This window comes from Alternaria arbusti (genome assembly GCF_024043155.1).
Source record: "Alternaria arbusti strain BMP 1465 chromosome Unknown scaffold_11, whole genome shotgun sequence".
NCBI classification, from domain to species: domain Eukaryota; kingdom Fungi; phylum Ascomycota; class Dothideomycetes; order Pleosporales; family Pleosporaceae; genus Alternaria; species Alternaria arbusti.
In genome coordinates, this window is record NW_026249951.1 from 841,562 (window position 1) to 865,493 (window position 23,932).

General features: G+C 54.7%; 9 protein-coding genes across 9 annotated transcripts; 5 read left to right on the forward strand and 4 right to left on the reverse strand.

Moving 5' to 3' along the window:
- Positions 1–378: 378 nt before the first annotated feature.
- J4E86_007914 (uncharacterized protein) lies at positions 379–2,765 on the forward strand (the record flags this gene model as incomplete). The annotated part of the gene is made up of 3 exons (XM_051448429.1): positions 379–615; positions 814–1,614; positions 1,668–2,765. 3 exons carry the CDS (start codon positions 379–381, stop codon positions 2,763–2,765), a joined length of 2,136 nt encoding a protein of 711 aa, XP_051300696.1.
- A 115-nt stretch (positions 2,766–2,880) lies between these two features.
- Positions 2,881–4,392, reverse strand: J4E86_007915 (uncharacterized protein; the record flags this gene model as incomplete). Its single annotated transcript, XM_051448430.1, has 1 exon — positions 2,881–4,392. The coding sequence occupies one exon, from the start codon at positions 4,390–4,392 to the stop codon at positions 2,881–2,883; it is 1,512 nt and encodes a 503-aa protein (XP_051300697.1).
- Positions 4,393–5,185: 793 nt separating this feature from the next.
- J4E86_007916 (uncharacterized protein) lies at positions 5,186–5,719 on the forward strand (the record flags this gene model as incomplete). Its single annotated transcript, XM_051448431.1, has 1 exon — positions 5,186–5,719. The coding sequence occupies one exon, from the start codon at positions 5,186–5,188 to the stop codon at positions 5,717–5,719; it is 534 nt and encodes a 177-aa protein (XP_051300698.1).
- A 529-nt stretch (positions 5,720–6,248) lies between these two features.
- Positions 6,249–6,650, reverse strand: J4E86_007917 (uncharacterized protein; the record flags this gene model as incomplete). Its single annotated transcript, XM_051448432.1, has 1 exon — positions 6,249–6,650. One exon carries the CDS (start codon positions 6,648–6,650, stop codon positions 6,249–6,251), a length of 402 nt encoding a protein of 133 aa, XP_051300699.1.
- A 1,486-nt stretch (positions 6,651–8,136) lies between these two features.
- Positions 8,137–8,743, forward strand: J4E86_007918 (uncharacterized protein; the record flags this gene model as incomplete). The annotated part of the gene is made up of 2 exons (XM_051448433.1): positions 8,137–8,303; positions 8,365–8,743. The coding sequence occupies 2 exons, from the start codon at positions 8,137–8,139 to the stop codon at positions 8,741–8,743; spliced, it is 546 nt and encodes a 181-aa protein (XP_051300700.1).
- An 893-nt stretch (positions 8,744–9,636) lies between these two features.
- Positions 9,637–14,621, reverse strand: J4E86_007919 (uncharacterized protein; the record flags this gene model as incomplete). The annotated part of the gene is made up of 3 exons (XM_051448434.1): positions 9,637–11,355; positions 11,405–14,446; positions 14,505–14,621. 3 exons carry the CDS (start codon positions 14,619–14,621, stop codon positions 9,637–9,639), a joined length of 4,878 nt encoding a protein of 1,625 aa, XP_051300701.1.
- Positions 14,622–15,471: 850 nt separating this feature from the next.
- J4E86_007920 (uncharacterized protein) lies at positions 15,472–17,289 on the forward strand (the record flags this gene model as incomplete). The annotated part of the gene is made up of 2 exons (XM_051448435.1): positions 15,472–15,481; positions 15,536–17,289. 2 exons carry the CDS (start codon positions 15,472–15,474, stop codon positions 17,287–17,289), a joined length of 1,764 nt encoding a protein of 587 aa, XP_051300702.1.
- A 1,116-nt stretch (positions 17,290–18,405) lies between these two features.
- J4E86_007921 (uncharacterized protein) lies at positions 18,406–20,326 on the forward strand (the record flags this gene model as incomplete). Its single annotated transcript, XM_051448436.1, has 5 exons — positions 18,406–18,587; positions 18,640–18,829; positions 18,885–19,176; positions 19,242–19,369; positions 19,424–20,326. 5 exons carry the CDS (start codon positions 18,406–18,408, stop codon positions 20,324–20,326), a joined length of 1,695 nt encoding a protein of 564 aa, XP_051300703.1.
- A 506-nt stretch (positions 20,327–20,832) lies between these two features.
- J4E86_007922 (uncharacterized protein) lies at positions 20,833–22,776 on the reverse strand (the record flags this gene model as incomplete). The annotated part of the gene is made up of 5 exons (XM_051448437.1): positions 20,833–21,103; positions 21,169–21,244; positions 21,302–21,643; positions 21,693–22,365; positions 22,483–22,776. 5 exons carry the CDS (start codon positions 22,774–22,776, stop codon positions 20,833–20,835), a joined length of 1,656 nt encoding a protein of 551 aa, XP_051300704.1.
- Positions 22,777–23,932: the final 1,156 nt, after the last annotated feature.

Sequence of the window (23,932 nt, forward strand, 5' to 3'; positions counted from 1 at the left end):
CGACGCATCCGGCCCGGCGCCACGCCCGCTGACGGTCCTGCAGTTCATCCAGCGCCAGCGCGCCCTGGCCCTGTGGCGAGACATTGTCCGCAGCACCGCCAGCATCCCCGACGCAGGCGCACGACGAGACATGCGCCGCTTTGCACGCTCCGAGTTCGACCAACACCGCTCCGTCACTGACCTGGGCCACATTCGATATCTGATTTCAGTCCGCCGCCCCAGAACCCCCGCAGCGTGCCCTGGCCCTTTGCTAACGCCTACCCAGCATGGAAAGACACAGTTCCAGACCATCAAGGGCACCCTCATCAACGCTGGCCTACTCTCCGAATAGCCTCTGTTCAGACACTGCTGCCCCGAATTCCCAACCCCGTCCTGGCCATGGATGCCCCGGTCGAGCAACAGTCCGTCTGCGTCGTCGGCGCTGGGCCCGCAGGTCTGGCGGCTGCACACATCTGCAGACAGCACGGCTTCGCAGTCACCGTCTACGAGGCCGCAGACCGTGTAGGCGGCATGTGGAGACATGACCGCGGGGAATTTGGCGACAAGTGCAGTCCGGAGATGCGCGCCAACCTGAGCAGATACACTGTTGCCTTTTCTGATCTGGCTTGGACATCGGTACATGTAGATATCTCGAACCCTGCTGCCGATCCACTAGCTGTTCCGCCTGTCTTTCCCAAAGCGTGGCAGGTAGAATCCGTGTACAGCATGCTGTGAGACAGTTACTGACTTCGTACATCCATCTTTAGGCACGTGGGCCGCTATCTTGCGGCGTATTCAGAAACCCTTGGCTTAACTGACGACATACTCCTCGAGCACCGAGTTGTCAGCGCATCACTGCAAGAAGATCATACTTGGAGAGTGGTCAGTGCCGACGGCACCCGTCAGCTAACATCCCGTACCTTTGATCGACTCGTCGTCGCCAGCGGCTTCTTTAACAAGCCAGCCCACACCTTCAATCCCGTTCCCTCCCACCCTCTCTCAAACATCCAACACTCCTCACGATTTCGGACTCTCTCTGCCCTGACGGAAACCCCCGGCAAGATAGTCGTGATTGGAGGCGGCATCAGCGGCTCAGAGGCTGCTTCTCAGGCTGCTTCTCAGATCTCCAACGCAAAGCACTCGCCTGGTGGAATGACACCCTCCCACGCCGACAGCAGGGTTTTCCACGTCATCAATCGTCCCTTCTACTGCCTGCCCCGCTACCTTCCACAGGACCCTCAGACCCACGACGGGCATTTCAAGCCAGCACCTAGATTCCTTCCCCTTGATCTGATTCTCTACAATCTGTCCCGTCGCGGCCATGGAGACATCTCTGCAGCTATCACCACCGTTCCACCAGAAAAAGCAAAGAAAGGCCACGACTTCTTACGATCAAGTATAGGCTGCCATCACGCCGACGTCGGCTTCTCAGAGCTCGCGTACACGGCGACCCAGACACAACACCCTGGCTACACCGGTATAACCGACACGTATATGGAGTTTGTCAGAAGTGGCATCATTGTGCCAGTCCGGGGATGGGTTGAACACGTCGAGCAGGCAGCCAACGGTGCTTGCCTAGAGATTCGTCTTGGCCAATATGAGCCCTGGTTCCATGGGCCAGGCGCAAAAGCTATGGTACTCTGCTTACTCGAGAGTCTAGGCGCATCGAAAAGGCTAACACTTTACAGGGCGAGAGCAGACTGCGTGATGTGGTCGGTATCATTGAAGCCACAGGCTACAAAGCCGACCTCGATTGGCTCGACGCCCGTGTCCAATCCCTTCTCGCTGACGGCAGCGACAACCCGAATCCGCGCATACCATATCCCCTGTCACGTGGTTCCGTCTTTTCGCAGCAAATACCTACAATTGGGTTCGTGGGTTTCTACGAAGGCCCTTACTGGGGCGTGATGGAAATGCAGGCTCGACTTCTGGCGCAACGCTGGGCCAAACGAGAGCCTGAGCAGTCGGCGTCTCTCTCATCCGCCTTGTACACGTATGATGATACGAGGCATATGCAAAATGCCATGGGTCAGAGGTCCTTGCAAGTGCCGCAGTTCTGGATGGCCGATTACGTTGGACTAATGGAAGAGTTCGCACGAGAAACGGGCGTCTCACGTGACGACACCCTATTCGGTAGTCAATCGGGTCCCGCATTCCCATCGCGCTATCGACACACAGATAGCAGTCTGCAAGCCAAGGCAGTAGTCAGCGAAGTTGCCGGAATACTCGAGGCATCCCAGGAGCATGCTCGGTTTGTTGCAGCGGCCGTGTTCACAGGCATGCAAGGTGTCTGGAAGATGACGCGCAAGATTGATTCACGTACCCAGACACCCGGTGGCACATTCGTGGGTACAGCTCACTTCCATCCGCGTCAATCTACCGATACAGCGACCTACGCCTCCGAATACTTGTATATCGAACAAGGGACATTCACCATGGACGCTGGGCTGTCATTCCCTGCGACCCGTCGTTACGTCTATAGGTACAACGAAACAAGCGATGAGATCACCACATGGTTTGTTGAAGACGACGAAAAAAGTGTCGGAAAGCTATTCAATACCTGGCGCTTCCACGCGCCTGATGATCAGGCTGGCGGCTGGATGGCTACGGGCTGCCATTGGTGCGATCCCGACACGTATCAGAATGACTGCGAATTCAAGTTTCGTGGTGCAAAGATCGATCGGTTCATGATCAGATACAAGGTGGACGGACCAAAGAAAGATTATCTGCATGAGAGCTGGTATCAGAGACCAAAGGTAGATGGCGGAGCAAACGCATGCGGATGAGGGCGTTGTAAAGACAGCGCAACATTTGCAAAGGGCTATTCCATTGCGAATATGTTGGGTGGGGTATCATATATAAATCGTCATATCGTACAGTTACACCTGGTCTTCAAGCCGGTCATGTGTTTAGTTGCTCAACACCTCCATCAGCGAGCGTACTGGGATGGGTAGGTGGCCCATCTCTCCCTATGCTCTCAAGGTCGGCCAGCAGCATCCTGAGATGATTCTCTCGGTTCTGGTTACTCCCCCAGGTGACCGCTTGCGAGTAGTACAGTATGTCCCACGCCTCGTCACCAATGTTTTGTAGGAACGTGGGCAACGATCGCGCTTTCTGGTACGAGCGCCAGAGTATTCGGCGGATGTCATCGTTTGCGCCGATATAGGCAAGCTCAATGGCTTTATTGAACGATTTCAGGGCGGGCGCAATGTTGAACGGTGGGGGGAGGTCGACGCGGAGGCGTTGGAGAGCGGCAACGTGCTCTGGGTCTTGAAGGGCAGCAGCCATACGCTCGCTGAGCGGCGCAGTGCGGCTGTCCGCGAGTTGGTAGGGGTCAGGTGCAGTTTCGTGGGCGATAGAAGTCAGATGGCCTTGCTGTTGCCTGTTCTCGGAAATGAGCTTTTGTATGTACATTAGCTTCTCCATCAGCTTCGGGTCTTTCATGATCTCGTCAACCTTGGCCTGGAGCTCAGCGGGAACATCTTCTTCGTCCTCCACAAGCTCTCCGGGCTGCGATGCTTTGGACTGGGCGAGCTTCTTCAGCTCTTCGGCCAATTCTTGGGGGTCCATTTCACGCTCGAACACACCCTCTTCATCTTGACCCGATGTGGAGTCTTCGTTGATCGCTGCGTCGAGCTCGGCTTCGAGCCCGGTGTCGCCACCCAACGACTTCATGACATCCCGCATCTGGTGCAGGAGCTTGTCCACGTCCTGCATGTCTTCGGGTGTCGCCATAGTCAGGTCCTCGTTTGGAGCCTCTGCTTGAGCAATGGCGTCTTCGGTCTCTCTCTGATAAGTCTGCCACTCGCGCTCCAATTCGGAGTCGGGGCGTTTACGCATAGCGGCGACCTTGTTCTGCATAGCTTCGTTGCCCTCAAGCTTGTGCATTGCCTTGTTCAGCATAGCCTGGAACACGGGATTGTCTATATTTTCCACCTCAGGCATGTGGTCGATGCACGCTTGCAGGTCGGCCTTTGCGTCTCCGATGTCCGGGTCCTCGAGGACGTCTTGTAGTATTTCAAGTGTCGCCATCCGTAAGCCGGCGTTGAACTGCTTGCTCTCTGCCTCTGCCTTGACAGCGCCCTGTTGTTTCAGTTGCTGGAGCTCCTCCCTCGACTTGATGCCTTTTTTGATGAGCTGGAGCTCATCCGTCAGTTCGGCGAAGTTTGGATTTGTCAGGAGGCTGTCGATGAGCCGCCGGTTCAAAGTTGCGTCGTCATGGTCGGGGTTCTTCCGAGACTCTTCTATCATCAGGTACATGTCTCTGTCCTTCTTGCGGTCTTCGGGCGTGGCTATGCGCTCAATCAGGCGCTGCGGCGTGCCTTTGTCCAAGTCCTGCTCGTACCAGTTGATGACGGGCAGGTCGTCGCGTTCGAGTTCGGCATCGGACAGCGGACGCATTGCCTGGTCCATTTTCGCGTCATCCTCGAAGATGGAGCGTGAGCCTCTGAGCCGGCCTAGGAGCGAGGGCTTGGATTTCGTCGTTGCATCGTGCTCCGACCCATCGGGATAGCTGGCTTTGGTGCGTTTTCCGCGTCGGAGCAGCACTGGTGGGGGGCGAGCAAAAGGACATGGTGTAGCGCGAGCTCCCAGGAAAGCGCTTGAGCGTGTACACGTGCGCGAGAGCATCGTGGCGAGCTTGGTTGAGGAGCGAGAGTGCCAAGTCGCTGTCTCAAACTTGTGACGTTGTCTTGGCACCTCCGAGAACTCCGCAATTGCTTGTCGACGCGCCGCGGCCGCTGGTCTCGCGCGCCGTCACCACTCTGCAATATGCGCTTGTGTCCGCCTGAACTTCGAGAGACGGCCAGAAAAGCCCTGGATAGGCGACCGCAAACGAGGTACTTGGCGCAAAGGTGTAATAGTCACGGAGGAGATAGTAAGCGTTACGCCGTATGTCCTGTATGCACAGGCAGCTTCCGTCCACATCACGCCTTAATAAGAGAGCTACCCAGGCGCGCTGCGATCATCAAGGTGGACTATCCTAATGCGGTAAGGCGGCAGCTGCCCGCAGTCCCCATCATTGCGAAAGCTGTATTAATCCCTTGTCCCTGTCCTGCCACCAGAAACGTCTCTCTCCGGCACATGATGAAGACAATGAGGACCAAATGGTTGCGCCACAAACAGCTCCGCGTCAGTGGGTTAGCGTCACACGTACATAACATACACCCGACGTGTCGTTACTGAGTCAATCTAGCCAGCTAATCCAATGCAGTCACAAAAGACACACGGTGCATTTCTCGAGTTACCAGGCGAGATACGAAATATGATCTACGCCATGGCCATCTACCCAGAGCTTTCTTCGCTCGTGATCGCAAATTGCACTAAGCCGGAGCATCTCGCCGCATCTGTGCTGCATCTTTCTGCCTTCCGCGTCTGTCGCCAGATACGGGCCGAATGTCTCTCCTACATTTGCGCCAATTTCTCCCTCAAGTTCCTTGGCCTGCAGACTGCGGATCTCTTCTTTTGGTGTGCGGGACCAGCCATCTCCGAGATCAAGGCTTTTGTTCTTGTGCAGCCCTGCATTGCTTCGAAAAGCAAACAAAGCGGAGATAGGAGTGAGCGCTTCCTGGCTGCGCTAGATAAGATGGACCAGTTGACCAAAGTTGTTTTGGAGGAAACCGCGAAGGTTCTGGCGTTGGAAAAGAATGAAGAGCAGAACGAGTTCACAAGAAGGGTCGAGGCTTTGAGCAAAAGAGGCGTGAAAGTCCAAGTCAGGGTGGGGAACAGATATATCATGTAGAAGGAGTGGATTTGCGACGTCTCTTTCGTGGAGAGGCTGCTAGAGAGAATAGTGCGGGCGCACACGTCTTGGAGGTGCCGTGTCCTTACCCGCCATTTCCAACAGCCTTCGGCTTCTCTTGCACACGAGGTCGCATCTATAGCACCTCATATCGCGTGTATGCTGGGCTCACGAAGCATCACTGTACTGGTATCTGTCCCCTCCAAGCCATATTTTGACAAGTCCCACGTGACCACTGTAGCATTGAGAGCATAGAGTTAGCGTGTGCCATACACGCAGAAGTAGTAGCACATGTATGCTTTCAGGCTCAAGACTTACCTTCTTTAGCTTGAAATCCCATTCTCCCGTACAAAGGCTTGCCCATCGGGGACGACTCCAAGAAGGCAGGTAGTCTCGCGCGGTCCGCTTGCTTGGTGCCCCACTCAAGTAACATAGATCCTGCACCTCGGCGGTGGTGATCTGGGTGCGTTACGAGGATATGCAAAACTGTTGTCCGTCAGCAACACCTTCCGACGTAGCGCGCTGGATACTAGCAGTAAAAGGGCTTCGTTCCCATGTACTCCCTTCTTACTCGACTCAGGAATACCATGAAGTCTAGCAAGCCCTGTCTTCCCTTGGCTTCATCATCTGGCACTGGATACATCTTGCTGGCTTCTCCCTCACTGCGCTCCCGCTCGTTGATGCGCCATTTGGCGCCTGCGATCATCTTGCCATGGGCGTCGGTATCGATGACTTTGAGATACACAACGTCAGGCTCGTCGCGCCAAGACTTGACGTGCTTTTCGATAGACTTTTGGATGTACTCGTCGGTGATGGGGTTAGGCGTGAGCAGGGAAGTGATACCACCGCCGTTGGCAAAGGCGGCGATCTGTATGGCGACGAAGGTTTCAAAGTCGGCTGCCGAGGTTATGCGGTGGACCTGAAGAGGCATGCTGCCTGTGTGTTACCAACACTTGGACTCGAGGCTGCGTCGTAGACAATTATACAAATGGACCACCACAGACCGGGATATTGCACAGTCGCTAGCACCTTCCTCTTAGGGCGAAGGCGGGGTGGTTCCTACGGCCAACGCGCAACACCAAAGAGGCACTGCCGCCCTTTATTTCGCCTTGCTACCAGCGTTCAGCCTTTTTCAACACGTCCAAAATGGAGACATGTTGCACGGGCCTGATCAGCGCAGACTCACAGCAGTGGCCAAGGATGTTGGGCCATGATCTGTCGGCCCACAGCTACTTCGACATCGCCCTTCCCCGAGTCCTTGGCCGCCTGGCTGACTGCAAGACTCCACCAAGCTTTTGCGGACCGCGGCATCTTCGCGACGATATATGCGCACCATGTTGTTTCCATCGCCGGCATGTTGTGCTACCGTAGGCTTGGAACGTTGCTTGGCCTGGACTCTGGAACGCACGACGATTCGAGGTGTGGAGGCATGGAACGGGTTTCTGAAACAGCCACAGCATGTGACGCGATGCGACAACTCCCAAAGTCATGAGACATGGTTTTGGCCGAACACCAGGTTGCCGATGACGTTGTGAGATGTCGAGAACTCTGATTCAGCTCAGACATACTTATGTGGGATGCGATTGGCCCTTCACATTGTCCAAGCGCAAAGTCGGGAGCCTTGAGCGCAATCCAGAGGGCAGTTGACGACAAGTCACGCGAACGACAGAGCACCAGACTCAGGGACAGGAGACACCGCCACAAATCTCATGGCAGCTTCACCATATGAAGCTCGTCGCCTCGATCGTTCCTGCTGCCCATGCACATCGCTCGTCCACCTCGGCAACAGCTGTCGCAGACCTGGCCAGGTGCGTGGGGACAACGGCTACTGGCATGTAGCTCTAGCCCCAACCCCGTTCCCGACGAGCTTGAACCGACATGGAAGGGCTCATAGAATATGTCGCACGACACTCTTGACTGCCAGTATGCGTGCTACATGCGGTCTGGCATGACGTTTGATGTGTCTTTGGAAAACAAGTGAAAACATGACAGGTGAGTATACTACATGTTCAAACTCATAAAAAGCGGTGGTTAAATGAACAGCGTTAACCATGGCATCTTGCTATATGATACTATAAAGGGGCTTGTCGCATGCTTCTTGTGGTGAACAGCAGTCCATACATTCCATATCTTCTCTTCCAATACCCCTACTTGTTTTATCCATATTCGCATAATACTTTGTAATACCTTAATATCCCTTCCTTGACGGAACAAAGCGAGACGACTCTATCATTATGAAATTCCTTATTTTTTTCCTACCGTCAGTCACACTTGCCGCCCTCGCCTCAATCTCACAAAATGATGTGAAGAGCGGCGGCGGCTGCAAGCCCATGACTGTCCTCTTTGCCCGCGGAACGACTGAGTTGGGCAATATGGGTTCAATTGCTGGACCACCTTTTGCCATCGCTCTTGGCGCGATGATGGGAGGTGCTGGTAACGTCGCTGTTCAGGGCATCCAGTACCCAGCAGATGTGCCTGGTTTTCTTGTTGGTGGAGACAAAGGAGGCAGCCAGCTCATGGCACAGATGGTCGGACAGGTTCGGGCCCAATGCCCGGACACTACACTAGTAATGGCAGGCTACTCGTAAGTAACACACTGCCCTCAATATCTTTCACATGATTCGCAAGTCTAACAAGAGATCTAGACAAGGTGGTCAGCTTGTCCACAATGCTGCTGATATGCTTAGTGCCGAGGACTCGGCATTTGTGTCTAGCGCAGTCATATTCGGTGACCCAAACAACGGCAAACCGGTCGGCAAAGTCGCAGCAGCAAACACTAAAATCATCTGCGCACCTGGCGACCTCATCTGTGCAGGCCAGCCTATCATCTTGGCACCTCACCTGTCGTATGGTGCTAACGCGGCTCAGGCTGCGCGATTTGTTATGAGCAACATGGCAGCTGGTGGAGCGGCGGCTGGAGCGGCAGTAGGAGCAGGAGCAGGAGCTGCTGCTGCTGCTGCTGCTAAGGGGGCTACTAAGGGGGCTGCCACTCGCGCGGTGCAAGCAAAGTACTTCATCTCTTAGACCCCAGTGTCGGTGTGTAGACTCCTCTTCACGTGATGCGCTATATATCTATATCTCCTCTATTGTAGTAGCTGCAGGCCAGCCTACATTACGTTGTCTACATAATTATAAGTAAATAAATCTTCAAATCCGTTTCAGAGTTCCCCTGCCCCAGAGTCACCACACATGTGCGTCTTCCTCGATATGTCTGGAGCGCTCATTCGCAACCTGGGTTGGACTTGACTATGTGTGTAGAGCCGTCTGATGAACACGCATACGAACTGCAACGCTTGTCGACCGGGGTCGCTTGAACAAACGATCCAGACATGAAGTCTACTCAATGATCTTCGATATCTTGGAGAGCTGGCTGCATCTGAGAGAAAAGGAAGAGCAGTTAATCCCGTAGCAGCACCTCAGTACCGAGAAGATTGCAATATACACCGAGACACTGTTCGACAGCAATAAGAGCTATGACTCAAATGAGAGGCATGAAGAATTTTATTGGGAAAAAGTATATCGACCAGATAGTGAGTGGTACAATATGGCCTGTTGAGTGACCAGGTAGGCGATGGCGGCATCTCAGGTGCGCGACGCTACAAAGACTGGCTGAGGATTACCGAGAACTCACGGCGAAGTCGGGTTATCTTAACACCAGCATCCCATAGACTCCACTAGTCGATTCTGAGAGTTTGGGAAAAGACGTGTGAGGACTGCGGAACGTGCCCAACAAGCTTCAAGGCGAAAAGATTAGGGCTCGACTATTATAAAGTGGGATAACTAGACAAGCTATATACAGAAGCTAAATGCTGTGGTATCATACAACGTCAAGGCTCAGGGAGAAGTTTCCCAATCACTCATTATCCTGACTGCTCGTTGCTTGCCTGGCAGCTTGTCTCTGCGACAGTGTTTACACACTAAGCAGGCAGCAAGCCACAGCATATGAAGCGACCCCATCCATTCCTCTTTGTACCCTTTGGTTTCTTTCCACTCGTCTCTTCCTCCTCCTCGCCAACAACCCGGAGGAACACCTCGTCCAAGGTGGTAGGCGAAACCGAGTAGTATTCCAAGCCTAGCTCTTGGCGATTAGATTCTAGCAACTGGATGAGGCCGGGAATGCCGCCTAGATCAGATGCTGAAGCAGCTGAGGACGAAGTGTTGATTGGGTGAACCTCTGCTTCGGTGACCTTGCCATCTTGAGCATTGTCAAGATGCGCGGGCGATGCAGTCGATTCGGGGGAAGCAGCCTTGAGTACTTTGAATCGGAGTTGTCCGTGGCCTCCACCTCGCGAACCCCACTTGTCGAGCTGAACACCGGGAATCTTCCTCTGAACCCATTGCTTTACGGCTTCCATCTCTTTTTCTGTGGTTTCGGGTGCAGATTTGAGCACAAGCTGTACGACCCAAGCATCGCCATACTGCTGCCCTAGATCACTGACTGTCCCCAGCGCAAGCATTTTGCGCTTCATGATACCGACGCGGGTGGCGAGCTTGTCCGCTTCTTCCATGGAATGAGTGGTGATCAACAAGGCACGCCCAGGTGCCGCTACACCGAGCAGTGTGCGCCACATGACTCTCTTCGCAGCTGCATCCATACCCGAGGACGGTTCGTCCAACAGTAAAACAGACGGATTGCCCATCAATGCAATGCCCAGACTGAGCTTCCGCTTATTACCACCCGAGAGTTTGGACGCGAGACGGTCGTGAAAGCGCCCCAAACTGGTAGCCTGGAGGATCGCATCAACACTGGTCTTTGGGTCGGGGACGCCGCGAGCGCGAGCGTAGAAGTACAGATGCTCCGTTACTGTCATTGAATCCATGGCATCGAATTGCGGACACACACCGAGATGACCTCGTGCGGCTGCACGCTTGCTGATGATTGAGATGTCTTCGATCAGAACGTCACCACCTCCGTTGATGTGTGTCGTAGGACGAATGTCTCCACGGATGAGCGAGATAGTCGAGGACTTTCCAGCACCATTGGGACCAAGAAGAGCGAAAACCTGGCCTTGGGGAATGCCAAAGGTGATGTCGTTCACAGCGTGATTGGAGCCGAACGTTTTGTGTAAATGCAGCGCACGTAGGCTGTCTTTGCTCTGCTCAGCGCGTGTTATTTCGGCAGCGACAGCAGGAGGGATGGTATCCACATTCTCTTCCGAGTGCTGCTGACGGCTTTTTTCTCGGTTGAGAAACGCGGGTCGGTAGCCCGAGTCCCACCACACGAGAGCGGTGAAAAGCAATATGATTTGTACAATGAGATACAAAATGGGTCCTCCGTACACTGTCAAAGCGCCAGGATAGCTGGGAATTTGATTGCCATCGCATAGTACGCTGAAAGAGTTGAGAGAAAGCAGTTGCGTCCTCAGTAGGCTTGCTGAGGGCGAGATCAACGAGACAGTCCAGTGGAAGTACTGAATGTAGGAGTCAATGGCGTATGCGGGTGCGTAAGTCAGTATGGCCATGTAACCGATAAAGTATATCAGGTAGAGCGACACCATGCCTCCAGCAGCGAAGGCAAATGCCGCCAGTTGCGACGTGACGACAATGGAGATTAGGTAAGCAAAGAGCGTCGCACACAGGCCGTAGAGAAAGAACACCACGAAGAGGTACCCTGGTGCATACCACGCATCGGAAGCCTGTAGCAACGTTAGCCATGCAGATTTGTATGTGCCAATAGGAACTTACTGCAGCAAAGATCCCTGTAGTGACGGCAGAGATCACAAGCACGAACAGGAAATCAAACGCCGTGTATGCCAGCCACAGTGGCACAGCCCGGATACCGTTGCTGTAGTGCAGCGCTCGGACATTCCTAAGCCGCTCTTGTGTCGGATATAGAGCAAATAGCGCTGGGTAGACACACATGGCCAGGCCAAAATACAAAATCAGCTGTAGCGTGTCGCCCATATTAGGAGCAAATGGCACGGCGAATTGCTGGTACTGTGTGGAGATGGTGATGTTTGTCAAGATGTTGTCGAGAGTATTCAGTGTGATGAGGCCACCGATGACACCGCCATTAGCAAGGTAAGCCATGAGTGGCGGGCCGTTATCATTTAGGAAGAAGCCACCGGGTGTGATGTTGCGGAAACGCGTGTTGACGTAGTCGTTGAATTCATCGAGTGTGTCCACGAGGTGAAAACTGTCCTCGGAGACTCCTGTTCGTTGAATGATGGTGTCGATAGCAGGACCGACGGTACTTGCCGGACCGATGGGGATGAGAGGGACATCGTCTACGTTGGAAAGCGAGAATATGGTAGGATCGTTAGCGCTGGCTCCAGGATCGCATCCCACAGCCTCGTAATCCTTTAGGAACAGTGTGACTAGTCCCGCCGCCACAATCGGAAGGAGTAAAGCGAATATGTAGGGCCAAAAGTTGCGTTTGACAATGGTGATACGCTTCTGTACAAGTATGAGTATCTGCCTGAGTAGACTAGTGCCACGACCTTTGCTCATTTCTAGCGTCTTGTCGGTGTCAGAGTGATCTGAAGGTACGTCTCGATCCTTGTCCGACGTTGGGGTTCCAGCTTGCCCACCGTGGTCAGCGTCCATTAGGTTGTACTCCTTGACTTCCTCAGCATTGGCCAGGAAGACATCCTCCAATGTCGGGCCAACAATGTCGTAGTTCTTGACGTCATGATGTCTCAGAATATCAACGAATTTGGTGGCGGGCAGTGCGTTCTCGAATTGGTACTGTAGCATGCCTTCGGAAGGTGCCGGTTTCTTGATGGCATCCACTGGGGGCTTGACAGGAGCGTCTTTCGGATACGTAACGTGGTATCCAGCGCCGACTTCATGTTTGAGCTGAACCGAAGTACCCTTCGTTTTGAGGATACCGCGGGAAAGGATGGCAACGTAGTCGGCAAGGACATCTGCCTCGTCGAGAAAATGTGTCGTGAGCAAGAAGGTGCGGTCACCCCGCTCAGCGAGTAGAATCTCCCAGATCTTCCTTCGCGAGAGTGGATCCAATCCGGACGACACCTCATCGACGCAGCAGACTTTTGAACCGCCGGTGAACATCATGGCCAGCTGAAGCTTGCGCTTTTGACCCCCAGAAAGTGTGCAGGACTGTGCTCTGATCTTGTGCCCCAGATCGCAAGCGCGTATCAGGTTTTCGATGGTATCTTTGGTATCGTAGGTGCCGGTTGACTTTAACTGGTTAAAGATACGAACGTGTTCGTAAACAGTCAGCTCATCCCACATGACATTTTTCTGGGGGCACAGTCCAAGGCCTCCGGTGCCATCAATCTCGATCGCTCCACTAGTGATGGAGTTGAGACCCGCGATGGCGTCCAGCGTGGTGGACTTGCCACTACCATTGGCACCAAGCAAAACCATAATCTGGCCTTTGCGCGCCTTCATGCTGAAGTCTTGCACGGCGACGACTGTTTCCGGTGGCTTGACGCCGAACTTGGCAAGGACGTTGCTGCGAAACCAACTGGGAGTCCAGTGCTTACAAAAGTTTGTCAGGATGATGTTGTGATCCGGCGAAGACGTTGTAGTCTTCCGGTCGGCCGAAACGGTGCCGTAGAGCCAGCGCTCAACAAGAGCGCCCAGAACAGGGTACACAAAAGTCTGTATAATGGCAAATATGCAGAAGACGATGCCGGGAGTAGTCCAGATGTGGTCCTGGTAGTCGGGCGCGGCTTGGACGAGGTTCATTCCAACGAGCTGTCGCTCAAAACGGGCCACGCAAATAATGAAGAAGACGTAGTTGATGGACGGAAAGAGCAGGCTCAGAACGTATACAGCAGCTGTGCTGAAAGGTCCAGCGACTTGGGCGATGATGGCCAGGAGGATCGGGACGATGACGATGGTGATACCAGATAGTTGGGCTTTGCGGAAGAAAGCTGCGCCGAAGATGGAGAAGCTGGTCAAGGACAGGCCAGCAAGGATGTGGAAGATGATCAATATGGCAGGGTTGGAGGTTTGGAAAGCCAGAGCCCAAAGGATGGCGCCCATAATGACCCAGCCCGGGAAGTAGATGATGTCGAAAGCAATATGCATGGACAGAAGACGGGCAAACTGCGTGTGCCATGGCTTTTTGGCGGGCGACATGGCTTCGACTAGCTGGGATATGCCGCGTTCTCTCTCCTCGGCCATTTGCCCCGTGAGCTGATAGGTGACGCCGCACACGCCAATGTACAGAGCCACGCCCATGATGTTGATGAGTGCACCCATGTACAGGGTCCTGATGCGATCGTCATATTCTTGCTGCGTACGCTCTGTGTACGGGTACTCGTCGGTGGCGGGGATGGCAGCAAAGCCCTCGACGGAGGCGATGGCCTGGTCGATGGCGCGCTGGAAGGGCAGAATGTAGACCTGGACATCGTTGTCGTCCTGGCCCACGTAGATTTCCTCTCCCAGCGCTCCGTCGGATCGGATGGTGTAGTTCCAGCTCTCGCCCTGGCCTTGGCTCGGACTGGAAAGGAAGGACACTGCACCATAGCATGTGCTGGCGCCCCGCAGCGAGCTCTCGCACGTCGAAAGCAGTTGAACATCCTGCTGAATAGTCACAGCCTGCAGGCCAGCGTCGCGGACCTGGGTGGATAGCTGTGCAATAACGTCTTGAATTTCGCCACCAGTGTGTCCGTTGTTGACGAAGACGACCTTGTCACGGCCGCCTTGGGCAGCACTGAGGGCTTCGGGAAAGGAGCGGATGAGAGACGGCTCACCGATGCCGTACTCTGACGGCGGGACAAAGAAGTTTTTCGCATAAGATATGAAGAACATCTGCGGCAGAGCCCTGGTTAGCCATTGTTGTGCGGGGGGCGACGAGGCGTCGACATACAAAGATAATGGGAGCCCAGAATGCGCGGACACTCGTGAAGAACCAGTGGCGCACGAAGACGACGAGCAGCGTCTTCTTGGTGAGGATCCATGTCTGGCTCACGATTGCGCCCGCCATGGTGGCTGTGTAGTCTTCGAGCGTCGTCTCGAGATGGGGTCGCAGTCGCTACAAGGCCGCGCGTGGAGGCATCCTGCTTCTCTTCGGAGAGTGGAAGGGCGCAGAGAGCGTCTTGAAGCATGGATGGCGAAGAGACGACGCCAATGCCGCGCCCCGTACCCAGCGTATACGGAACGACGCCGAGCAGACGACGTCTTGTCCGACGTCTTGGACCCGCGCCAGCCCTCCAGGGCTGTCGCCATGATCCACATGGGGCGCCAAGCTTGGAAAGTGCCAACACGCTGCGTGCCTGCCCAGCGGCCCGGCTTACCTCACCCTGCTCCCGTAGCTGGGTCCAGGTCTGTGTGTCTGTCGCGACGCCTGTCTACCACAGTTGGCAAGACTCTCGCCCGGCACTGCCTGAGGACGCTGTTCGAACGCGGCTCGGCGACTGCATCCGCCCAGACAGCGCCCAGTCACGACAAGCCTCGCGTGCACATCCTGGCATCGCTGCGCCTCCTGTCCTGTTTGCCGTCGCGTCATCGATTGTGTGCGACGCGGTAGGGCCATCGTGCCATGACCTGCCCCAGACGGGCCGACGTGTGCCGACAGCGTGGTTTACAGTACACCGTCGCCGCAACCTCACCTCATGCTAGGAGAGCATTTAAGACTAAACCAAATGTCAACATCAAGTCTGGGTCCGTTGAATACTCACCCACGCCCTTTGCGTCTTGATATGCTTGTCCGCTCGGCTTCGTGTGCCCCAGTCACGCACGCAGCTCTTCTCCAGGTTCCCGAGGTCTGGTAGGGACCTATCGCTCATCTGGGATAGTCACGTGATGGGGTGGTATCGGCCGCCCTGGACGAAGCTATGACGGGGGGTTCGTGGCTGCCGAGGCCGTGGCACGCGTCGGCGCAGCCTCCTCCCACAGCAGCGGCATCTCTCCTGCGCAACGACGACGACGACGCCGACAAGCAGCTCGCCATGGACTTTGACGAGGCGCTGCCCTCTTCGCCGCCGTGCGCGGGCACCGACGACCTCGCGCCCAGCCCCTTCTTCGAGCGGCACCCCACGGCCTTCACCACCAAGTCGAGCTCCCCTCCGCCCGTCTTCTCCAGCGACGACTCGTGCGAGTCGGTCGACGTGGCCAACTACGAGTCCCCGCGCATACACAAGAACAAGCGCAAGGGCGCGTGGTGGGACACGCACGCGTCTGCCCACGCCAGCCCCCAAGTCAAGAAGACCAAGTTCGCGCGCAACTTGGACTCGGGCATCTACATGCTCAGCGACGCGACCAGCAGCTGCGACGACCTGCCCCCGCCCCCGTACATGCCGCCAGCCTCTCTCCGCGCCGCCGTCTCGCTCCCCCGCTCGCTCCACGCGCGAGCTGCCGACGATGAGGCCATGGACGTCGACGTCGACGTGGCGAGACACGCCACTCCAGCGGCCGTCTTCAACCGGCACATCGACGACGGCCTTGCCGCGGACCGCGAGTCGTACGACCTCGTTGGCCTCGACCTCGCCGACCGCGACATCACACGCATTGGCGAGCTCAATTCCGTCATCAGCCACCCTCCCGTCTACGACAACGAGCTCCCCACGGCGGGCCAGTACCGCTCTCTGCTCCCCAGGCTCCACGTCAACCTCGGCAAGAACAAGCTCCGTCGCCTCGTGCCCGCTTTGTTCCACCTCGACGATCTCACTGGCCTCTATCTGCGCCAGAACGACATCGACGAGCTTCCCCAGCAAATCAGCCGCCTGCGCAAGCTCGAGGCCCTCGACGTATCCCTCAACAAGCTTCACTACCTCCCCTTCGACATCGTCACTCTTCTTGCCCCACATGGAAACATGACCCGCCTCACTCTCATGGGCACTGATCTGCTCCAGCCAATGTCCTTCCGCCGCTTCTCCCTCACCGACTACCAGAAGCAACACCAAGGGCCCCTTCACCACCTCGATGGCGTACGAGAAGACGCAAACAAGCAGCTCGCTCATCTCTATCCAACGCTGGCAACGTGCAAAGACCGCGACCAGGCTGTCTGGCGCATCCGCTATTTCGAGTCCTGGGCCAACTCTTTTGGCGGTGCAGACGACGCCCGAGAGTGCCCCGCTGAAGATGTTGGCTTCTATTCGCACCACCCTTCGTTGCGCCTAGAGGCTTTAGTAGAGGGCGATGCCGTTGCCCACACGCCACGGTACATTGCTCGGACTCTGGTTTCTTACTATGGGCAGGATGGCAAGCTTCTCAAGGGCTCTCCAAAGCTCCCTACTTCCGACCAGGAACACTACCCGGTCATCATCGAGACGAATCAGGGTACATACGGCCTACCTTCCTCACCGTGGTTCGTCCCTCCGTGCACAAGCAAAGTTTCCTCCCTCTTCACAACGACCCTGCATATGGCACTTCACTCTTTGGAGCCGCACAAAATACGTGACTACCTCAGCCCGTGTGCTCTCCCCATGGTCGAAGCCATTCTCTCGCGAGCAGAAGCGAACGCTGCCGACGGATACGGTCTCTTCCGCGAGTGCCATGTCTGTCGCAAGCATTACGTTGTGGCACGCGCCGAGTGGGTTGAATTCTGGAGCCGGGGCTCAGGTGACTTTCTTCCACTGAGAGTCAGCGTATGCTCGTGGGGTTGTGTACCTCCAGGCATGGTCAAGAGACCGCAGAAGGAATTGACATGGTGAGGCCAGGAGGTTGTCAGTTGATGCCAGACAGTAACGTGAGATGTTTATTGTAGTCACAAACCATCAAGTTGTGTCGTGAAACGAGTCATACTCTTGCAGGAATACACCAAAGACACTCGGGTTGCATCGGTCACACAGTCTCCGACACGCCTGTCTATCCCGACACCTACAACACTACCCGTTGACTCGAGATGTAGCTAGGTAGAAATCTTGTAGCAACTCCCATATCCATGCAGTAACACCTTCTTGGCATGGTGCTCAATAGCCATCGTACCTTGGCCCGTCTACTCCACATGCGAAAAGCCCTTGGCGGAAAGTGCGCTAATCTTGCTGGTCGCGTTTACGACAGCTGCTCTACATCACTCATATTCCGAAACTTAAGCGTGTTGCCTACGCTTAAAACATGTATGGCGGAATGATGACAACCGTAGCTGCCTCTCTCAGCTAGATGGATTGCTAGCCGAAACAGGCTTGGACGGCGCTGTTCGGACGATTGCGATAACAACACGCCGTGTCAGTGGGCATCCCTGGTGCATCATTACTTCTTGTAGGGCTATATCTCGTACTCCGATTCCTGATTCGATACCGAGATATAAGGCTCGCCAAGCACACCTGGGCATGTTCTATGTGCGAGCGTGTTTGTCGTGCCTTCCGAGACCACCTGCACACAAGCACTTCTACGCAGCTGCGCAGTTCCATGCTGCACCCACGGATGTGCAGATGGAATCGAACATCTCTACAAGTAGCCTAGCTCGTCTATGAACACTGAAGAAGCTTATCAGCTCTTGTACTCTCTTGCCGTTGTCCTTATCGGCGCCTATCTTCAGCCCTGGTTCGTATCCTTGCCAGTCTCGACTCGTTCCACCGGACCATCGTCCGCGGCTTGACGTGAGCGTATGGAGAAAGCCATATCAGCGTTCATCTGGGGTTATCATATCCGGCTTGGTGAATCCGCGTGGGACTACGTATCGCAGCTGGACAAGCATTCCTTAGTTACACGGCTAGCATGCTGACCGGGTTTACTTGATCCGACTGCATGCAAGACTCTTATCTACAATTCAACTCCCTTTTCTACTTCTTGACTGATTGTTTACCGTCAGAGTCCCAAAAGCAGTCATGTCCGAGAAGAAGGCAGAAGACTCGGCTATCGGAGAACAGAGCGTGGACTATGGCATTGGCCATGTTCGCAAGTCGCATACGGCGAGTCGCAGGAAAAGCTCCGCTGTCGATCCAGAGATTGTTGCGGGAGAGATATTCGACGAGCGTTATGAGACTACGCAGCGTGGTCTGAAGTCACGGTCAGTAGACCCCTCTTGATACCCTATATCCTCAAAGACTGACGGAACGTAGACATGCTCAAATGATTGCGTTGGGTGGCACAATAGGTACTGGGCTCTTTGTCGGCTCAGGCCAAACCCTCGCTCGTGGCGGCCCGGCCTTCATCCTGTCCACGTACATCGCCATGTCATTCTTGATCTTCTGTACCGTTGCGGGTATCATTGAAGTCGCGGCCTATCTGCCGACCCCGGGGTCTTCCATGGTAACTTGTGGCCGTACCCAAGGCATGTGACATACGACTGACCTTGTACCTTCAGAACCTTTTCGGTTACCGCTATGTGTCGCGCTCTATGGGGTTCGGCCTGGGTTGGCTATACTTCTACTCGCTCGGTATCCTTGTGCCTTACGAAATCACGGCAGCCGGGTTGGTCATTGAGTATTGGAACCCGCCCGTGAACATCGCAGTGTGGATCACAGTCATGATCATTGTCATCGTTGGACTGAACTGCTTTCCAGTCAGGTTCTACGGCGAGACAGAGTTCTGGTTTGCCGGAACAAAGGTTATCATGATTTTAGGGCTCCTGATTCTGTCATTTGTTTTGTTTTGGGGTTAGTAATACCCCTGCACAAACTGCGTATGATACAACCACTGACTTTATACATTTATCTTAAAGGCGGCGGTCCACAGCATGACCGACTCGGCTTCCGGTACTGGAAGAACCCTGGCGCGGCGAATACGTATCTAGAAGAAGGGAATGCTGGGCGATTTGTGGCCCTCTTATCCACTATGGTACTCTCTGCTGTAAGCATGCTTCCGGCGAAGCCTTATATCTACTTGTTTGACCCTCATGTCTAGTTCCCCTTCACGTTTGCTCCCGAGCTTCTCGTTGCAACAGGTGGCGAGATGCAGTCACCGCGTCGCAACTTGCCTACTGCGGCACGCAGATACATATACCGCCTACTCTTCTTCTATGTTGGCAGCGTACTGGCTATCGGAATCATTTGCCCCTCCGACGACCCCATCATTACGTCTGGTGGTTCTGGAGCTGGCTCGTCGCCCTTTGTTGCAGGAATTAAGAACGCTGGCATCCCCGTGCTGGACAGCATCATCAACGCAGGTATCATCATCAGTGCATGGTCGTCCGGAAACTCCTTCCTATTTTTGTCCTCGCGGTCGCTATACGCGCTCGCCCTGTCTGGCAACGCACCTTCCGTCTTCAAAGCATGCACCAAGTCCGGTGTACCGTATTGGGCTGTTACTGCCTCTTCGTTGTTCTGCGTTCTGGCATACCTAAACGTAGGCAGCGAGAGTGCGGTCGTCTTTAACTGGTTCGTGAATTTAACAAACACGTCTGGATTCATCTCCTGGATCTGCTGCGGCATCATCTTTCTGCGCTTCCGGAAAGCCTGCGAAACGCAAAACATCACGGATCTTCCATATCGCTCACCGGTGAACAAGTGGGGTGCTTGGTGCGTCATCATCAGCTTTACAATTCTCTGTTTGGTCAACGGGTTCGATGTCTTCTGGCCTGAGAAGTGGGACGTTAGCTCTTTCTTTACTGCGTACGTGGGTATTCCCATGTTCTTCCTGTTCTATGGGGGGCATCGGATTTGGGCCTGGAGCGATAGTTGGGCTTATGATCCAGCAGAGGTAGATCTGAAGACGGGTATGGATCAGGTGCTTGCTGAGGAGGTGCCGGCGCGAACAATGAATATGAAAGGGCCATGGTGGAAGAAAATCACCTTGCTTTGGCAATAGACGCGAAGGCGCTTCGAAGAGCTGTACGACAGGGGCAGGCAGCTATCGGTTCTCCCAAGTCATCTTTTTGTTCTACCATCATTCATTATGCAACATCTCGGACATTGCCCATCAAGCCTCTTCTCTTATATCCCCCTCCCGGACGGTCCCGTAACGTCCTGACTGAGAGAAGGAGAAATGTCCGTGTCATTTTCCTAGCATCCTCCGATGGAATCTGATGGAAGGAAGCACACCATCGTCTTCGGGGCCCAGGCTTCGCAATGGTGGGTACTCAAGATAGCAGCACGTGAGGGTCAGAAGAAGCTGCGTAGCTCCGGACGAAATTAGCGCCAAACGTGCCTCCTGCGTCATTGACCAGCCCTGGAGGGATGTGGGGCCGGGTGGCTGGGTACCGCATCATCAACATCCAGCCGACTACGCTACTACGCTTGTCCATTGCTTCATCATCCGCAACCGACTACCGTATCTTCCCTAACTTCATCAAGTTCATTCTGGTACAATCCATCTCAGTCGTCTTCATCTTCCTTCTTCCGCTGGCGGTTCAGCTCATCGATAACCTTCTTGCCACACGCCAAAACCTCCAGTGTCCGACTCTTGTTATCGTGGTCTCTTGTTTCCGGGACCAAGAAATATGTTGTTACGGCACCTGCTAGCATGAAAGCGCTCATTACTTGCAGGATATGTCCGAAATTCTTGCGTTCCCATTCAAAATCGCTTGTGGGTTCGGATTTGTCGGATTGGAATGCATATGCCAGAAAGACTTGCACCACCCAAGACCTATGGTGCGAGTTTTCGAAGTCAGTAAATGTCTCATATGCAGTTCTTCCGCGGTTTGTCCTCACCCGAGTTTGCCACTAGCCGCAGCTATGCCGTGGCAGGTGCACCGGTACCTCGTAGGGAATATCTCGGCAGGGATAACTTGATGCACGAAATTAGTAGATGTTTCACAACAGGTCGCACACGGATATCACTTACTAAAAGTCGTCACATTCGGTCCCAGGTTGAAGGCGATGTGGCTGAGCACGTAAAGCACAATGAGTCCCGAGCGACTGCTGTCGAGTAGGTTGGTCCAAGCACTTCCGGTTACGATGAAGAGAACGAATAGAACCAAGAACCCCCAGAACTGAATCACTTTTGGCGACACATGCTTGACAATCTTGATCATTAGCAGGCCGCCGACAACTGTCCCTATGGAAACCATCACCAGGGTGTGTTTGCTATTATCACTCAACGTCTGGTAGACGGAAGATCTGCTGTTGTTGTTTCCCTGCCAGATGTGGCTGACAATTTCTGGTGAAGAGAGGCCCAACCCATAGACTGTCTCAAAGTCAGTGGTTTTACCGCAGTGGTCTGGCAGTGTACCTACACGCGAAATCGAGAAACAGCCAGGCCAACGACGTTCCTAGAAGGTACTGCCAGTTTTTTTCCACTACAAAGAATTGTTTTGCGTCGGCCCACGAGGCAAGTGGAGGAACAAAATCCGGGTCGCCTGGAGGAAGCCGGCCGCGAGGCACTGCGGCGGGACGAAGATGTACGTCACTGAGTCGGTGTCCGGAGTCACTGTCGCTCTCAATCTCCTCGTCGGGTGCAATCACCGAAGCGTTGGTCGATTGCCTCGATACAGGCCTCGGAACTTCCTGTGTTGCAGCCAGATCTAGCAGTTCCCTCTCGCCATGTTCGGGGTCTGTTCCGGGCGCACCAAAGTAGTTCGCCGTATCTTCGAGGGTGCTTTTTGTGTTTTGCAAGATGTCCAGCGTATACCTCGGACTCTCTGGTATCGTGAATCGAAAGAGCAGAGCGATGAGAGCCGGCACAATGCCGATCCCAACTACGAGCCTCCAAAGTCGATCGATAGCTCGGAAGCACTCCAAGTCGGCAGGCTGACAAGACTGCGTGGCCTCCTTGATCCATGGCTTGTACGACTCCACTGCAGCAAGTGATAGAACATTGGCGAGCAGCTGTCCAACAGGTTGGGCGAAGAAAACCCAGCTCAACATTCGCGCACGATGTTTGCGAGGTGCGAACTCGGCAGTAATGACCTGAACCCACGATTAGCATCAGCACGGCCACGTTGGAAACAATACCTACAGCACTCAAAGGGTAGTCCGCCCCGATACCGATCCCTAGTTATCGTCAGTCTTACGATGCATTCGTACATCAATTCGCTTCTTACCCATGATCGCTCGCCAGGTGATCAGCCATCCTCCAATTGCCATGCTGTTCTTCTCCCCGTTCGAACTCATGAGCAGCAGCATTGTGCCAACGATGACGATTACCAGCTCAAGACCATACATTTTTCGTCGGCCCAATATGTCTGCCGCGAAGCCGAATCCTATCTGGCCGACCATTGTACCCGCTAGTGTGGAACACATCATGGCTGTCTTGACAGAGGACGGCACCGAGGGTATACCGCCTTCGTTGCGATTAGGCCAGTAGACATAACCGAGCATGGGGGTAACGACATTCAAAGCAAAAAGGCCGAACGAATCTGTTAGGAAGCCGATCCCAGCTACTACTACTACCCAGACCTGGAAGGGCGCTGAATCAATCGTCGCGAGAGTCCACCGTCGACGCCTTATCTCCTGTCCATCAGATTAGCGAGAGAAGATGGATCCTAGGACTACTACGAGTGGCAGAGGGAAACCTACCGGTATACCGCTCCCGCCTGTTGTTATGTCCGGCACCCCAACTTGGTGGCCTCTCATTGGACGCATGATCCATTTACGGAGGCCCATTGTAGCGATAGGGGTGACAGAACTGTAACAGTATGGTAGTTGTACCTACGTGCGAGGGTTCCGGCAATAGTCAGTATGTAACGGGGTCTGTCGTGCAGAACCGCCTTGGGGCAGCATCTTTCATATTGTGAATGCGCAAAGCTTCAGCCTCCACCATGACACGGACTACCGAAGGCAGATTTCAGACAGCGTGCATAGCCCGATACCACAAGGCAAACCGGTCAACAGAAGAGGACGCATGCGAACTGGCGCTATTCGTGCGTTCTCAATCAGCGCATCCAATCTCGTTTGGTTCGCCGAAGTCACCTGGGCAGGCTTGGTGGCGTTCATTGCCGCGATCCAAGCGTCCAGGCCTTCATCACTGGAGTCCTTTGGAATGTGTGATTGCCGCTGATGTCCAAATCATGGTGCATTCTCCGGCTCCTCCCGTCTGCGATGCTTCCGAGGTCGTTCAGCTGCGAACGCTGCGATGAGTGGGCAACAGCATCTTGATTTATGAAATCCGGTTCCTTGTGAGTTCGTGCAGGCTGCATCAAAACATCTTCCGAGATTCCAAGGGAAAGCCACGCGTGGCTGAATCGAGCCCTGGAGTTGGCTGGCCCGTCTGGTAGTCGACCATGGCCGTTCGCTCCCCCACGTGTTGATCTTCGCAACCTCATTGAACGCCAAAAGCTACTATGCCGAATTAGGCGTACCATTCTAATACCGCCACATGCACAAACACGAGCTGTCCGCCACCTTTGGATAAGCTCATGGCTGCCCTGGGCTGCCCTGATTGCTGCCGACAGTAGAAGGCTTCGACGAGTTTGCGTGCCTGAGCGGTAGCAGGATGTCAGCAGCGCCGTGAGGGGGGGGGGGGGGGGGGGGGGGG